This window comes from Gavia stellata, chromosome 8 (genome assembly GCF_030936135.1).
Source record: "Gavia stellata isolate bGavSte3 chromosome 8, bGavSte3.hap2, whole genome shotgun sequence".
Lineage (NCBI taxonomy): Eukaryota > Metazoa > Chordata > Aves > Gaviiformes > Gaviidae > Gavia > Gavia stellata.
Genome location: NC_082601.1, coordinates 17065462 through 17081235, shown reverse-complemented (window position 1 = coordinate 17081235; position 15774 = coordinate 17065462). Strand labels below are relative to the sequence as shown.

Genomic DNA, 15774 nt, shown 5'->3' with positions numbered 1-15774 from the left:
AACACTGCAATACTGGAAAACCTGCCACAAAGATTGCACACTACTACGAACACTGGTTAAAATGATCTTTGTCTGTTAAAGAAAAATCTTTTCAAATTACACTGTCTCCAACCTAACCTGGAGTTTCATTATTTAGCAAATTACCATAATGCTGTTGAAGTCGGTGACAATTTGCACCAGAGCAGATCTGTTTAATGTATTACAGGACAATTCTTCAACTCAGATTATTCTACCTGCAATTATTCTTTCCTGTTCTGTCTTTAAAAGCTCAGGAAATTTTATGTTCAGTACAGTATAAATATCTAGACGTGTGTATCACTACACCTTTTTTGTTTGCAAAAAAAAAATAGTCCCTTTGTAATATTTTCAGGTATTATTTCTCGATTTACATGGCATTGCTTATAAATTAAAAATCAAAGTTTAAGCGGCCTCTGATCTTCTTTCCTGAGGGATGTGAATAACTCAGAAAAATAATACAAGGTGGTTCTGTTCCTTCTTTAATTATGTATTTGGAGCTGTTCCAGTTTCTCTAGTTAATAATAAATTATCTTTTCTCCAAAGTTTTTAAAAGAAACAATTTAAAATAAAATATACATTTGAATAGTCTCAGTATTATGATTCCAAACAATAGCATTCAGGAGCCAAAACATAAGGAAAGCATGGGTCTTGAAAATTCCAGTTGTAGTAGAAAACTTCCTGATATCATTATCAATACAGTATAATTTCAATCCTGCAATCATACCTGAATAATTTCACTCCACTAAGGTCTATGCAACTATTATTGGGCATAATTACTCACACTCCTAGTTACAGGACAGGAGCACACTGTGATTACATTATGATGTAATTCCTATTCGTTATGAAATCCACAGACAAGAGAAGCACATCATAAAAATTATTAAAAGCAATTAATATTTGGTGCATTGAAAAAATATAAAACCAATTTGTTAATTCTTTGAGGCATATTTATGTGAATCAAAAGTATTCCTACAACTAATTATATTCCTACAATTAATTATTAATTATGTATTTGAAGGTATTACTACCCTATCCGACCAATGGTGGCAAAAAAAAAATCCATGTCAAAGAACAGCTCACTTACAGGAGCATGATGCTTCTCATCTGTTTGCCTCTTAGTTTCTGTTTTCAATAAAAATCAGACTTCAAGTAGAAACAGGAGTCCAGCCTCCAGCATAAGAAAATGCTGCACATCGTGAAATACATCTTACAGAATTAAATGGAGACAGTAAGACTCATCTGTAGGCTAATTACACGTAAAAAGATGCAAATAATTGTCTCATTGAAACACTGGGTTCAGACACAACATTTCACTTGTTAGACCCAGTTTCTGGTACTGGATTTAGCAGTCCCTAATATTTCTCTGCCCTGGCCAATTTAGGGCATATAAGCTCAAGCATGATATGTTTCCTCGATCAATCACTTTCAGGACACAAGCTCCCATGTTACTTAAGTTCTGAATGTCCTCAAGGAGCAACCAGGTTACAGTTCCCATTTAGGCTGGCTTCTCATTTCAACAAATCAACATAACTTCCTGGCTCCTCAGTTAATAATATGCTTTGGACCACTGCACTGCAGTAGTCTAAGGGTATATCTAGCAACATGCAGGGGTCTCTGTGCCACCTGTAATGTAAAGTAAAAATATGTTTAGTTACATACATTCAGAAGTAAGCTCCCACAGATACTTACTATTTCACTAGCATCTTTCCTTCCTAGTATAGGTAATGATTCCTATACAAGGGTTGTATTTTGTTCAGGCAGCGAGACATTTAAAAAAGAGCAAGAGGGCTGCGAGCTTTCAGAACAGAAAGCGCAGAGCTGCCCTACAATTTCTTTTCAGTTTTTGAGTGATGAAGAGTACTGGGTGCAGTGAACACCAAGAAGGGTAAAGTTTCAGTCACCCTGTGCAATATCCCGGAGAAGAAAGAGTGGGAGCAGCTTAATGTTTCTAGCAATTACTGGCGTTCACATCTCTGTACTTTCTCCTCATGTGTCCTGCTTCAAGAAGGGTTTGTTAAGCCTTTGCCTAAGGCTTTCCTAATGCTTAAGTCTTGGATTTTCTGCAGGAAATCACCTTGTTCTGGCTAGCTTTTATTAAGGTACTTGCTCAGTGTAAGTTTCTTACAACTTCCAGGTAAAACGAATGGCAAAGTTAATACCACAAGTACAGGTAATTGAATACAAACACCAAGCATCTCATTGAAACATGGAGTTTTTGAATGATGTTATCTTCATTTAAGTTCTATGAAGTCTTCACTATATTTAGTTTTTGTTATAGTAGAAAAAAGAAGCAAGTCACAGTTCACAAATTAATCTTTATGGAAATGAGAATGAATGCAGTCAGTTCTCAGGCTTTCTTTAACATTTCTTTAATGTTGAGGGAGATACTTCTTCTATTAAAAAGAACACACTCGTGGCTGGACAAAGCCCAAAAAGGCTTCTGCATGACCTGAAGAGAAGAGAGACCATCTTCTGTTGCACATCTGGCATCACTATTTAAGTTCGTGAGATGAAACAAGAGTACAATACCTCTGTCTCTACCTTGCAGAGATCCAAGTTCAGTGGCTCTTGCTTCACTTGCGGGCCCAATGCCACATTTACAAGCTTCTCTCCTTCACAAGACTACATATTATTTACATGTAGTAGAAGCAGCAAATAAGTCATCCCTGTATGCCTGACTGCAGATGCCCCGTTCCCAATACTGGAACCCGATACCACACCACAACTTTAGTGAATTCAAACTGAAGTCAATTGTCTTGAACAACCCAGGAAGTTGAATGGGAAGAAGTTTAGTACTGTACCTGAGAGGATCTGCTGAATCCCAGAACAGAAAAACATTTTGCTTCTGTTTTGTATTTCATTTGCTCTTCATCTTCCTTGGAAAAAGGAACTATATCACTTCCATAGCGAAACCCTGGAGAACAAGAGAAGAGCATCTGGTAAGCATATGGGCCTACAATTCTAACACCGAAATTAGCTCTCTGAATATTTTAACAATGCATGCACGCCCCACAGCTACACTCCACACATGCTCATCAAATTACTTTCCCTGTTAACAAAAAAGCCCCACACACCCCATAGACACATTTTGTACTTCACGAACAGCAGTTGTACTCCTTGTACGTCTTTTTATGTAATGTGGCTACCCTTGCAGAGAGCAGGGAAGAAAACAAGGGAACTGAACATCTTGCCCAACAAAGTTATGCTCACAGAACAGATTTCAGGAAATAGACTGCAACACTCTCTGCAAATGTAATACAAAAACACCCAAACACACCATAAATCACAGACAGGAAATGACACCAGAAGGGATTCAGAGAACAAAATGCGTTAACAGTGGAAGTGAGATTACCCCCTTACACCCAATGGAAAACTAAAACACTCTTGTATGCAGAAGTGGTCTTTCTATACATTTCTGTGTTTTACTTCCCATGCCTTACGTTACAAAGATAACTCCACAAAAAAGGAAGCTGTTAGTTTCTCAGAGGTATCATCTGTTCCAACTGCTTATTCCCCACCTCAAGCTACAAAATCCCTGGATGAAAAACCTATATGTAGATACATTTTCCTTGAAACTGAAAAGCAAACACACAGGCAGAATGGAAGAAATTTCAGTACAGGTGCTTCAAATGCAAAATACTGCCTAATTATGACGTTTCTCAAAATGTCCACAAAAGTCCATGAGGCATCAGCAGCTCTTTAACTGTAAGAAATATCACACCATCGATAGAGAAATTTTTGGTGTCTTTTGTTCACATTGAACTGTTCATCGCTTCTTTTTACTAGTATCCCGCAACCACTCACCAAATTAGGCAGTCAGGACATCGGCAGAGAATGGTCACAAATGCTTCAAAATATATTCACTATAGAAAGTGGATTTTTTTTTTTATTTTGCTAAAAGTTTTGAAGTTATAAAACATAAACAGACTACTGCTTTTAGCTATCATTTCTGCTTAAAGAAACAAGGAAAACCACACTGTCGCTGGGACATTTTTGCCTGCTACTGCCTCAAAACACCTATGATTGCTACAATTGAAAGAGGTTAAATAAAAAAATACAGTATTTATCTCCATTTTTCAATTTATTTTATTCATTTGACAGCACTTTCTATACTGTTACCAGAATAGTTCTGCCCTTTATAGTTAATACTCTTGCCCTACTCGTGTGGGATTGAAACAGCAATGGAAAGAAAAAAATTAGTAACAAAATAATATATCTATAAAATCACAAAAAATTAAAAATGGAGTTAAGCAAATATGTTTAAGAAGTAGACTATTTCATACTGTTTCTGGGGCCTTTAGTCTTCTAAGGAATTTAATCCACTCAGAAAGAAGCTGAAGGTTATAGAAGAAGTATTCTGCATACCACTAATTCAGATTGAAGCTGTTAAGGAATTTAAACAGAAAAGCTAATAGGCTCTTGAACACTAAACCTTCCTTTAATGGTTTCATCTTCCCAACTGCAGAATATCTAGAGCAGTTGCTTACCTAGAAAAAAGCAGTATTATGAAAGTATTCATGTTATCAGTACAACTGAAGATTTGAAAACAGAATAGAGGTAGCAGCACTACAGAAATGAGGGAAGGTCCTCCACAGAATACAGTTTAGGAAGCTGTAGTGCCTTCCAAGTTCCACCTGGTGATATTATTATTATTTCTATTACTGGCAAAAGTAAGAATTTTTAAAATATGTGAAGACAAAGAGTCTCACATAACAGTCTCTGTGTTCCATCAGCTTACAGAGCTTACATTCTAAGACAACAGCTAGGCTTCAAAGTCCAAAACTAAAAGGCACTTATGTGATTTAAGAGTACAAACCATCATCTTTGGTTTGTCTTCAGGGTGCACATAAAGAAGTCATACCTTGAATAGTATCATCTTTCTGAACCTCTGTCTCATCATCATCATTCAAGCAGTAAACAGTTTCTTTTTGCACGTCATCTTTTCTGAGGGTTTTAGCATCCACAACTGTCCACATTTTTTTCACCTTCTCTTCAGTGACCTTTGTACCAGAATTCAAAGAAAAGGAATGTTTAACATTTCAGTGGGATCCAGAGTGCTTACCAGAACACATGAAAAATTCTTAGACCAAGTGCTGCATTATTTTGCCAATAAGGGACTAATAACGACAGCCCCAAATATGCATCTCTGGTACCACAGTGCTTTCAGCACAGTTTCACCTGCATGAGACCTAACACCAGAACTACATCATATTGACTGCATACTTGTCTTGGTTATTCATTACTGTCATGGGCTAAGTCATTTGTGGAAGTCTTCTAGTGACAGGATAACACGTAACTTGCTTGCTATGTATTTTACTTTCTCCACCTACATAAACGCTTTTGACAAAGCATTAAGGTATATGTTAATGATACAAGAAGACTCAATGATCATTCAGCTTGTTTGCCCAAGTTTTACATCAGTCTTACTACACTACAGGGTAAAAATACCCTATGTTACTGCAACTTCCCCAAAAGGGAGAAGAATATCCCAGTCGCATTACAGGACTGGGAGGGGAAAGAAGGAATAAGTATCTGCAAAGAGCAAGTGTCTCCCAACCACAGAGAAAGAAAAATGCTTTCTTTTCTCCCTGCTTAAGTGAAATTGATAGTATACTTAGTGAATGAGAAGAAAAATGGAGAACTGGGCAGAAAACAAAGAAGACAGAACAGATTATGTCAGTAGATATCACAAGTCTATTCCTAGCTCTGATCCAACTGCTGTATGACCTCAGGCTAGTCACTTGGTTCATGTTGCTTACTCTCCCAAGCTTCATTTATTTTGTGTGTAAACACCTTTGGGAGGGGACTCTTACCGCATATTTGTACAGGTCTGGCACAATATCCTAATAAAAAAAATTAATAATAAGTATAAATAGAAAGCTGGCAGCAGAGATCTCTTTCAAGGCTAGTATGCCTATCTCTCAGAAATCAGATATATTTCAACTTCATAATACATCTTCCTGAAACATTGCAATATTGGCCAGACTCTTAGTCTTGGGTTCAAATAAAAAAAAACAATTAATCTCCATCTCACCAGATCCATCAATACTGCCACATTATACAGTTACCTATTAATTATTCAATAACTGGAATTTTGCACATTTTCTGTGTTTAAACACACTTACTTCTTCCTAGCATTGTGTGAAGGACCCATATAAACTGTAAGGGAAACAGACTGTGTGCAGGCTCTGCCAAACAGTATAAAGCAAACAAGCTGAAAAAACACATCTTTGTTTCTGAATCTGAAATAACAATAGATGTGATTCGAAACAATAGCTGGTAAAACATTTACACCCATTTTACATACACATGTGCACAATTCCTCTCATGCCTAGGGCTTAAGAAATATATATTAAGACTCATTGAGCTGCAGACATATCACTGATGCCAAATGGAAAGCTTCACACAATCGCAGCATTCTTAATGAGGTTCACCAACTTCAATACCATTAAGTGTCACAGCGTAGATGGAAATTACTTCTACTTCTGTACATTATGAATTTTAGTTCTTCAACATGTGTACATTATGGTGAAGTTAAGAGTTGCTGTGGGAACCACAGTTTTAGATGTACTGGCTTCTATGCACATAAAACCTCTACCATAATTATTTTGGATGTTGTTTTATTTTCTTAGCTTTAAGGAAAAAAACATGCAGCTGCACCTAACTTGCTGCCAAAAGACACTGGAACATGTGATTTTATGAACTTACTGATTTGTAGGCCACGATCCTTATAGACAAATTAGAACCAATAGTGAGCTGGCAGGGCCAAGCCATAGGTCTTCTTTCTATTTTCTTAAACATTGAAAGACGCTCCAGGCTCTCTCTAAATGAAGGAATCAGGAAAACAGAAATGAGCTCTGGTGAACTGTAATAAAATATTACAGACAATATACTCTCTTCAAAGGGATGCAGGAGTCCAATTGTTTCAGCTTAGACTGCATAAAGCATTAGAAAATAAACTGTATGAATAATCTTGTCATTAACTATTGTCAGAAAAGAGAATGAAAAACAGAGGTGGTACAGTAGATTATTACCATCTCGAGCCTTTGTGATGGTGCAACATTAAGGCTTAAAGACAGTATGTTAGGTCTTATGATGAAACTACACAATTGTTTACTAAGCTTTTTACATTTATCTGTGCTCACCCAATTAGGGCATGTAGTTAGCCGAATAACCCAAATTAGAACAGGCTTCTCTAAGTAGTAAAATGTTTTCTGCAGTGGAGGTGAAGAAATAAAGAATCCAGTTTCAATTAACAGGATTTTGTTTGTGTGGTAATCAACTTTTGACAGTTTTTTTTAATACAGTGCTTATGAACTCATTATTTTCAAGGCATTCAGTTGGAGTGAAATAAGTTACTTTGAATATTTCTAGCCTAAACAGCATATGTGCAAGCTCAGGAAACACCAGAAAAAGGAACTGTAATGATTTTATACTAAAGAGTGTTAACTCAACTGCACAACTTTAAGCAATGGAGTGCAAAAATTAAAAATTGACAGTAGAAGTAATTTACAATATATTATTGTGAAATCAAATAGGCTTGCACCCCAGAACAGCTTTCGGCTAATACAAACTGTATCAGTTATTTTGCTATAAAATTCCAGTGCAGAGTAAGTGCTTATAAAATTTTTTTAGTGCCTGATGAAGCAAAGATAAAACAGTGTTGACCTCACCTTTGTCACATGATGGTAAAACCCAAAATACACCTCTCTTGATTAAAGCACTTGTCTGGCAGAAATTAAGATCAACTCCTAAAAACATTAGTACAGAATTCAACTTGGTATTCTACTTTTCAACTTTCTTAGGATGAGCAGGGGTTTTCTGAAAATTCTAAAAGAAGCACAATGAAAGGAGAAAATGCACTGGGATTTTTATAATGAGGTAAACATTGTATTTCCTTTTTTATTTTTTTTTTCCTTGGGGAAAGGAAGGAAGGCAGGAAAAATTACTTTTCTGGCAATAGACACATCACTATAGGATTTTTAAAAACAACCTTTTACTACATCATTAAAGCTACTGCAACACATACATTCAAGGATGAACGTGAAAATCCAATACCTAAGTGTCAAATGCCTAAAAATGTCATTTAAGCTCAATTTATTAGCTCTATCCTTTAATTTCTTGTATTTATAGAATAAAAATGCTCCCTGTTATCAAAGACAATTCAGCCAATAAAACCCTAGTAAATGCACATTTCAACTTCTATTTTAAAAACATCCTCCTCTGCTCTCCAATCCCTTCCCCCAAAATCCAGAGGAGCAGAAGTACCTCCTGTCTGATAGCCAGAATATCAAACCCTAAAACAACACAACAAAATTTTCTCACTTACTTTCCTGGCGTGACTAATTTATTTTCACAAGAGTTGAAATATTTCTCTACCAGCAGGAATAACGAATATAGGAAAACAGACAGTGTGTCTGAGTTGGTAAATTACCATGACAGATTTGCAAGGCTGACTTCTTAAAGCTTGATAAACAACTTAACTGCATCTAAAAACTCACATATTCTTAAACAACTTAAAACAACTAAAGCTTTAATCTATTAGCCAAATGCCTATTTATCCAAAGATTTTGGATTTCCCCTGAAAGCATGGCACAAAGACAGCTTATACAGTAGCAAGAGCCTGTGATAAAAAAAATATAAAGAAGGGGCCAAGCCGCATAGTAGCTTCATGCATATGGATGATCTTAAAGGATAAATGGGCCCGGAAAGATACTACTTTTCTGTGCAGTCTTTCGATGCAATGACAAAGCCTGCTTTTTCTAGAGACTCAGTCCGCTCTGTTGACTAGTATGGAATACATACACAGTGATACGTGTTTCTTCACTAATCCACACTAATACTGAAATAACAGTTTAACTGGCTGTTGACATGCAAAGCAGATCAGTTGGGCAGGGTGAGGGAAGGAAATCCCACAAATAAAATGATGAATAACAGCATGCAAACTTACAGGTACCTCATCTAAAAATTACACTTGATAATCACAGTTCAGCTATGGTCTACTAAGTTTCCTGAAAAACATGTTGTCTAAAAGATCACACTTCATAACTGCAGAATAGAACTACTAAGACAATAGAATCAGACTTTTATAAGGTGCATAGATGCATTTTGCTTGTTCCACCTATGTGGAAAAGTCTTGGATATATCATTAGCTACAGTTTTTCAGACACACACATATATTTTTATTCTTTCATTGGGGAAACATGAAGTGAAAAACCATCTTTCAATTCTTGCATTAAGAATGCTGCTAAAAAAGTATATTGTTTGGCACAATGGCATGGTAGTCTGTGATTAAAGACCAGGATTCAACAAACAACATTGCTCAAAACATTTGTGGGAGTTTGATAAACTAGTGAGCTAGAAGAAGTCTGAGACCAAGGAACAAAGGCTACCATTAAATGCAAATGTTCTACCTGCACTATGTCACAAATTCCACCTCTTTCCAAAACATGCTTTTGAAATCTTATTTATAGAAACATTCCCTCTAAATTCCACCAACACTAAAGATGGAAGAAAGCTGATTTTTTTCTTTAAATACAGATATAGAAAATAAATTTTCCACTGGAATTTGTAAGATTTTCTACCAATTCTAAAGCCACTGAAGAAGCTGTTTGAAAGGGACTGAGTGTACAGGAAGTTATAAAATTCACTGACTTCAGTGAAACTGGAAGCCAAGTGACTGATTACTTAATTCATTTCATCTTTTGGGGAAGAAATCAGAAAGTAACTTTACGGTGTGATAAAGAAGACTAGCCAAGTTTACCTGAAAGTATAAATTTCTTCCAGCCCTCCTTCTTCATCCAAAGTATGCATCAGTTTCTTCACCACATCAACGCCTTCCTTCTGTTGCTCAGTTAAACCCTTTCTTGGAAAAGAGTTTCTGTGCATTTGAGAACATACACCGGCACTTGTATCTCCACCTCCATCATCAACATCCACTGGAAATGGCAGACTAAGAACACAAGCAGAAGCAGTTAGCTTTGCTTTCTTCTTAATTAAAATAACCAACCAAAGCCAAAACGAAAATAGTATCAGGATCAACAATTTCTATCTAGCTGCAGTCAGATGTATAAAGAGCTGCATGGCTTGCAAAACACATGAAGTAATATTTCAGGTCTGGTTGACATTGGTAACGTCTTGACCAGAGTGCTGCACCAGTTCTGGGCATCATATGTCAATAAAGATGTCCACATACAGGAAGGTATTAGAGAGTAAAGACAATGATGATTAGAAAACAAGATCTATGAAAAAAGATTGAACAAAATAAAGCCCGTAGAGAAAGGAGTCAGAGGGCGAGACAGTCTTAAATATAAAAGGCTGTTGCAGAGAGGAAGGGAACACTTGGTTCTTCATATTCAGCCTGCACTCCAATTACATCATGGAGTCAGGTCAGATATTCAAAAACCTGATAGAGGCATTTCAAACCATAATCTCTAAAACAAACCGCTTAAAGAGACAGAAGAGTCTCCATCATGGAAAATCTTTATAAAAAGGTTAGACAAACACCACTCAGCAATAACATACATACAACTGACCCAGTCTGAAGTAGAGGATTGCTCTAGATGACTTGTTAAGGCCATTCCAGGCCTGCGATTCTGTATCGGCTCTAAATGCCAGCAAACGGGACTTTTTCTGCAGTGGGGCTATTAGGTATTTCTGGAATAAATGTTATTTTTTGAGATTTTAATAGCTTACAACACTAGGCGCATTTCTGACTGAAGATGACACACTTTCCTGCACTTCAAGAATCAGATTTAAAAATTTAGCTAGGGGTTATAGATAAAATGATTTTGCTGCTTTTCAAAATACTACAGTTAACTAAGTATAATAACCACAGGAAAGAGATATGTGTAAGATCTTCTACTCTGTGCCCCCAACAATGCCTGCAGATTTTTCAAATCGTTCGTCTGATCCAATTTTGAATGAACCACATGATACCTTTTACCACATTTCCACAAAGTAAAAGAATTTTAGCATTGTATTATATTTTCAAAAAAGCAGCCTACAGATCTCTACCTTGCTTTCACCTCATTAGTTCTCACTAAACTTATCTGTGGAGCAACATACAATAAGCAGAATTAACAATATGCACAACAATGTCACATACAGCAGAATTAAAGATCAAACTTCAGCAAAGTGTTTGGTACCTTTATAGGAAGCAGCATCCACTGACAAAGAGAAACTGTATTTTAAAGCTGTTACGAGAGCAAAAAGCTTCAAACCTCTGATACATAAAAGTTAGATTACTTTCATTATACGGTGCTTAGAGACTCCTGTGATGAGAACTGTGTAATACCCAAAGCTACACAACGCTCAGCATGTGCTCCGCGCTTGATAACAGGGAGGAAAACCAACTATTTGCCACAAGTTACAACCTAATCAATAAACAGGGCCTAAGAGATGGAAGCATGGGATATAACAAAAGGACAACGTTTAGCAACAAATTCTTTTTAAACCAGTATTCTGAGTATTTTACATTTGTCTATGTATTTCTTAAAGCATCATTTGCTAGTGTGGCTGGGAGACAGGGTGTAAAGCTGCAGTTGATGCTGTAACAGTAACATTTTCCTAGTGCTTCTAATTAGCCACAGGGCTTTTCCTTTGTTACGTTACAGACAAAGAAAATGCAAAGATGTATCAGAATTCTCACAGAATAAAAATGCAACGTTAACCTGTGGTGGTAGCATCTGTGCTAGTCTGCATAGCAAACTACATGTATGGAGATACGGTAGCAAGGGCTAAATACCAAGTCTCTGAAAGATGTAACTCTGGCTGGCAGCATGTACCTGAGTTCATGGTATTGTGTGTCCACTGCCTCCAGTACCAATAGTTCCAATAACCTAGAAGGGGCACGTCAAGGCATGTTGCAAGCGTACCTTCTTTTGCTGTGTAGACAGAACCTGAGAGTAGTCTGGCATTTTTACATTTAGCCTCTCCCAAGCACAGGCAAAAAAGAATTTTTCTGTGGAGGATCAGCCCATGATTTTCAGTCACGCTTTCCTACCTATACCCTCTGTTATCTTGCAGGGGGGTCCGCAAATGGCTTTAATGAATTTATCAAGTTCACAACATTGCTCCTTACAGAATGCTGGATCTAAGTAAAAGTAAATATTAAAATGATCAGAAATAAAACTGCGGCTTTAACTTTCTCCTGTGAAATTATTTGTTATAAACAGCAAATGTTAACATTCACACAAAGTTTTGCTTTTAAATAAACTCCTACCAGAAGGCCTATAGCTTCCTATGTTACCACCCTGTGCAACAACTAATACAGATCTCAGCACCACTATTGATTCTTCAGATCAGTGCCTATACCTATACCAAGACAGCCAAGGGATTCCTGTCATAACATGTAAGACATTGCTTCCATTTTCCACTACTGTTTTCCAAGCCCATCACTGTAAATATAACTCTTCTCTTCAGATGTGCTTTTCTACTGACACCAGAAATCAGCCTATAAATATCTGCAACGCTACCTCGTTATTTCTCCCCAGTAACTCCCTTACCTAAAAGGATCTAGGCTGTTGCTGTGACAAAACCAGTGCTTCTGAGGTTCTTCTGGCTCATTGTTTCCCACTTCTCTGTTGATGTAGATCTTTTGTCTCCTGTTTTAGACTTTGGGTCTAAGCTATAAGCTTAACTGAAGATGAAGCCATCTTCTTAACGTGTATTAGCACATCACATCAAGGGACTTGGTTCATAAATGGAATGCATGGCATGTGTAATTGATATAAGTACTTATAACAATCATACTATATACTGGTACACGTCTATAGAAACAATACACCAAGAGATCGCCAGGTCCTTCAAGATCATTATTAAGAAAGAATAATAATTTCCCTTTAAAAAATGGCATAGTGTATAACAGCCACTTCCATACTTACAAAAACTGAAGTGAAATTCCTGTTTTCTTCAAGTTAGCAATGATAATTTCCAGCTGATCCTCACTGACAGGACTACTAAGGTCTGTAAACAGTTCAATGTGTCTCTTCTCATATTTCTTTCCTCTTAAAATACAAAAAGAACATTTACATATATCAGAAATATCTAGAAGGCCGTTTTCTAATTCTTTCCTTAAAAAATTGAAGCTTTCAAAATAATATACTTGTAAAAAAAATAACCAACAAACAAACCTACTTGGTAGAAGTTGTTCTATCATTGCTCATATTATTTATGGTAAGTTTTTATCCTTATATGATTCCCCCTGCTCACTCCTACCCCCTAAAATTGAGGACTCTAGCCCTGTGTAAATCACTGACTACATCTAAATGAATGGAATTTTGCTAATTTTCACCAATGTCGATAAAATGCTAATAAAATGTTAGATTGTTTATTGATAACACTGGATATTTCCTTTGCAGCTGTAAGTCTGTCCTTGTGAAAATGGAAAACGTATTTTAAATTGCTGTTGCTGGCAGGGGTTCCATTTTAGTAAGCTAATTCAGTAGATTCATTGGGTAAGATGGACTTTAAAGCCTACTTAATACACTAAGAAGTAGTAACAATAAACATCAGAAAGTTCTGCCAGCTACAGAACAAAATTCAGTTAAACTGATATAGTTTTTATCTGGATAGTCAAGCATAAGGGTGATTTTCTTGAATTTTTAACCAATAGTATTTTCTCAACTGAAGGTAAACTCCACATCAAAGGGTTTGGTGCATACAAGCAACTTACCCACAGGATAACAAAAACAGGTATTCAAGGTTATACTGCCATAAATACAGTGATTTTAATTCACAACTCAGTTTTAACCATTAAATTGACACAGCTCTCCATACCAATTTAATCATAAAAATACAATCATACAAAATACATCACTAAGTCTAGTCTTCTGCATTCACAATTAGATCATATAAACTTTTTAAAAACATGTTCAATCTCTGTTTTGAGAGGAAGTAAGGCTATCTTCCTTTCTCTGGACCATCAGTCCACTGAGTGTTAGAAGCAGCCACATTTCCAGTTGTCCATTCATTGACAATTTTGTAACACTTGTGCCAACATTTTCTTTCAGCTTAAACAGTGTTTTTCCTACTGCACGTTTATCTCCCATACCCTGCATATTTACAAACAGCCACCTTATCTCCAACAGCCTTTAAGCTGCTAGGCTGAACAAACTCACCTTTCTAGTTTTGTTTTCTTTTTCTCTTTGTAAGATACACCACCACACTTATAAATTCAGTAGCCCTTTTCTATGCATTTTAGCATCTGAATTAATGTTTTCAAAAAACAGATCACAAGAAATGTGACAGTAAGTGAAGTCTGTGCCTTGTAAAATGGCATTAATATTCTCAGGAATCTACTGCAAAGTTCCCAGTTGCATCAGAAAGCTCTTAGATTGTCTGGAGAAGCTAGATGTCTCCTGGGGATTCTTCAGGGACAGACTCCTGTAGTGTGTTGTTTCTTTTTCTTTTTTTTTTTTTTTAAAAAAAAAGCATTTTCTATATTTACACAATACTGGAAACATAATACTGACAAGAAATCAGATGAGCTCCAAAGTGCAAGGTCACAATTCTGTAAAAGGCTTAAGGTTATATACTCACATTGTTTCCTTCTGAAGCAAGTCCATGCACACAATAATTGCATCCAGAACTAAGCGAATTTAAGAAAAATCTCATCCAGAACACAAATCATGTCACAAAAGTGTTTTTCCTATGAAACAACCTTCTGTTTTCACCTCCTCCCAAACACTGACAAGCGTGTATTTTAGTGAACAAGCAAACAATTTTCTAAGACAAGTACTCTTCAAATATCTACTGTGCAAGAGGTCCCTAAACAACTTGTCTGTTTTGTGATCTGGTCTCTTCCCAACCATCTGATGGAGCAGTAAAAAGACTCCTTCAGGGCCCAATCTTTTAACTGTTAATGAGGAGGCTCACGTCCAATGAAAGAGCAATCTAATCTTTACGTTACTTTGAAGCCACAAACAAAATGTACTTGTACTTTCAATACATGATACCATTTTCTCATGCAAGTTTTCCTTCAAAACATCTGCATCTAGCAATCTCTTGGTAGTTTCTTCTTCTCCACAATTTTCACTGGGAACATATTTTTATGTGCCCACCAATTGAAGAAGGAACATATCTCTGCTTCTGCTAAAATACAGCTGACTGGTGGCACACTTCTCTGAAACAGCTCTGACAGTCTGAACAGAGTTCACTACAATCATTTTATGGCCAGAAAGAGGGAAGACAACACAGGAAGTTAGAACAGTGTGTAAATGAAACACACAAAGGGACACTATAGAGATCACCTTCTTTTAAAACTCTTCACCTTATGCAGCTAACAACAGAACACATTCAAACATGAACAACAGTCAAACCAGCAAGTGACATTTGACAATGTCAGAAATACTTTATATAGAAATCAACCTGATAAACCTCTATTCTGCTTTGTCTGGCTTCTGGTACTTCTGCTGACATATTTTGTAAATAATACTTTTATTTGATGAAAAAGCATAAACCAAGCTCTGCAACACTATTTTTAAAAACACATGCCTTATTTGAGGCCTAAAATTATATTATTGCTATCTTTGTTCTCTTTAATTAACAGAACACTTCATAAAAGCAACTATTCCCTAAGGCCAAGACTCCACCCGCTAGCCTAAAAGAATGTCGAAAAGCAGCTAATCTGCGTTTGAACAAACTTACAACCACAAATTAGCTGAACTCTGATAGTAGTTAAAACTTCAGAGGCAAATCTGAGCCCATTTCACAACACTAACTTCCAGTCTCCTATATAGCTGAATCAGTTCAAGA

General features: G+C 36.4%; 1 protein-coding gene across 1 annotated transcript in view; it reads right to left on the bottom strand.

Annotated features, from left to right (window-relative positions):
- The window catches only part of XRCC5 (X-ray repair cross complementing 5), a 53921-nt gene that overhangs the window by 31891 nt on the left and 6256 nt on the right, over positions 1-15774 (bottom strand). The window contains exons 4-9 of the mRNA XM_059820172.1: positions 14560-14608; positions 12903-13025; positions 9782-9970; positions 6727-6841; positions 4880-5018; positions 2820-2932 (exon numbers count right to left, since the gene is read on the bottom strand). Of these exons, the coding sequence (XP_059676155.1) occupies positions 2820-2932; positions 4880-5018; positions 6727-6841; positions 9782-9970; positions 12903-13025; positions 14560-14608 (728 nt within the window). The remainder of the gene's footprint in view (positions 1-2819; positions 2933-4879; positions 5019-6726; positions 6842-9781; positions 9971-12902; positions 13026-14559; positions 14609-15774) is intronic.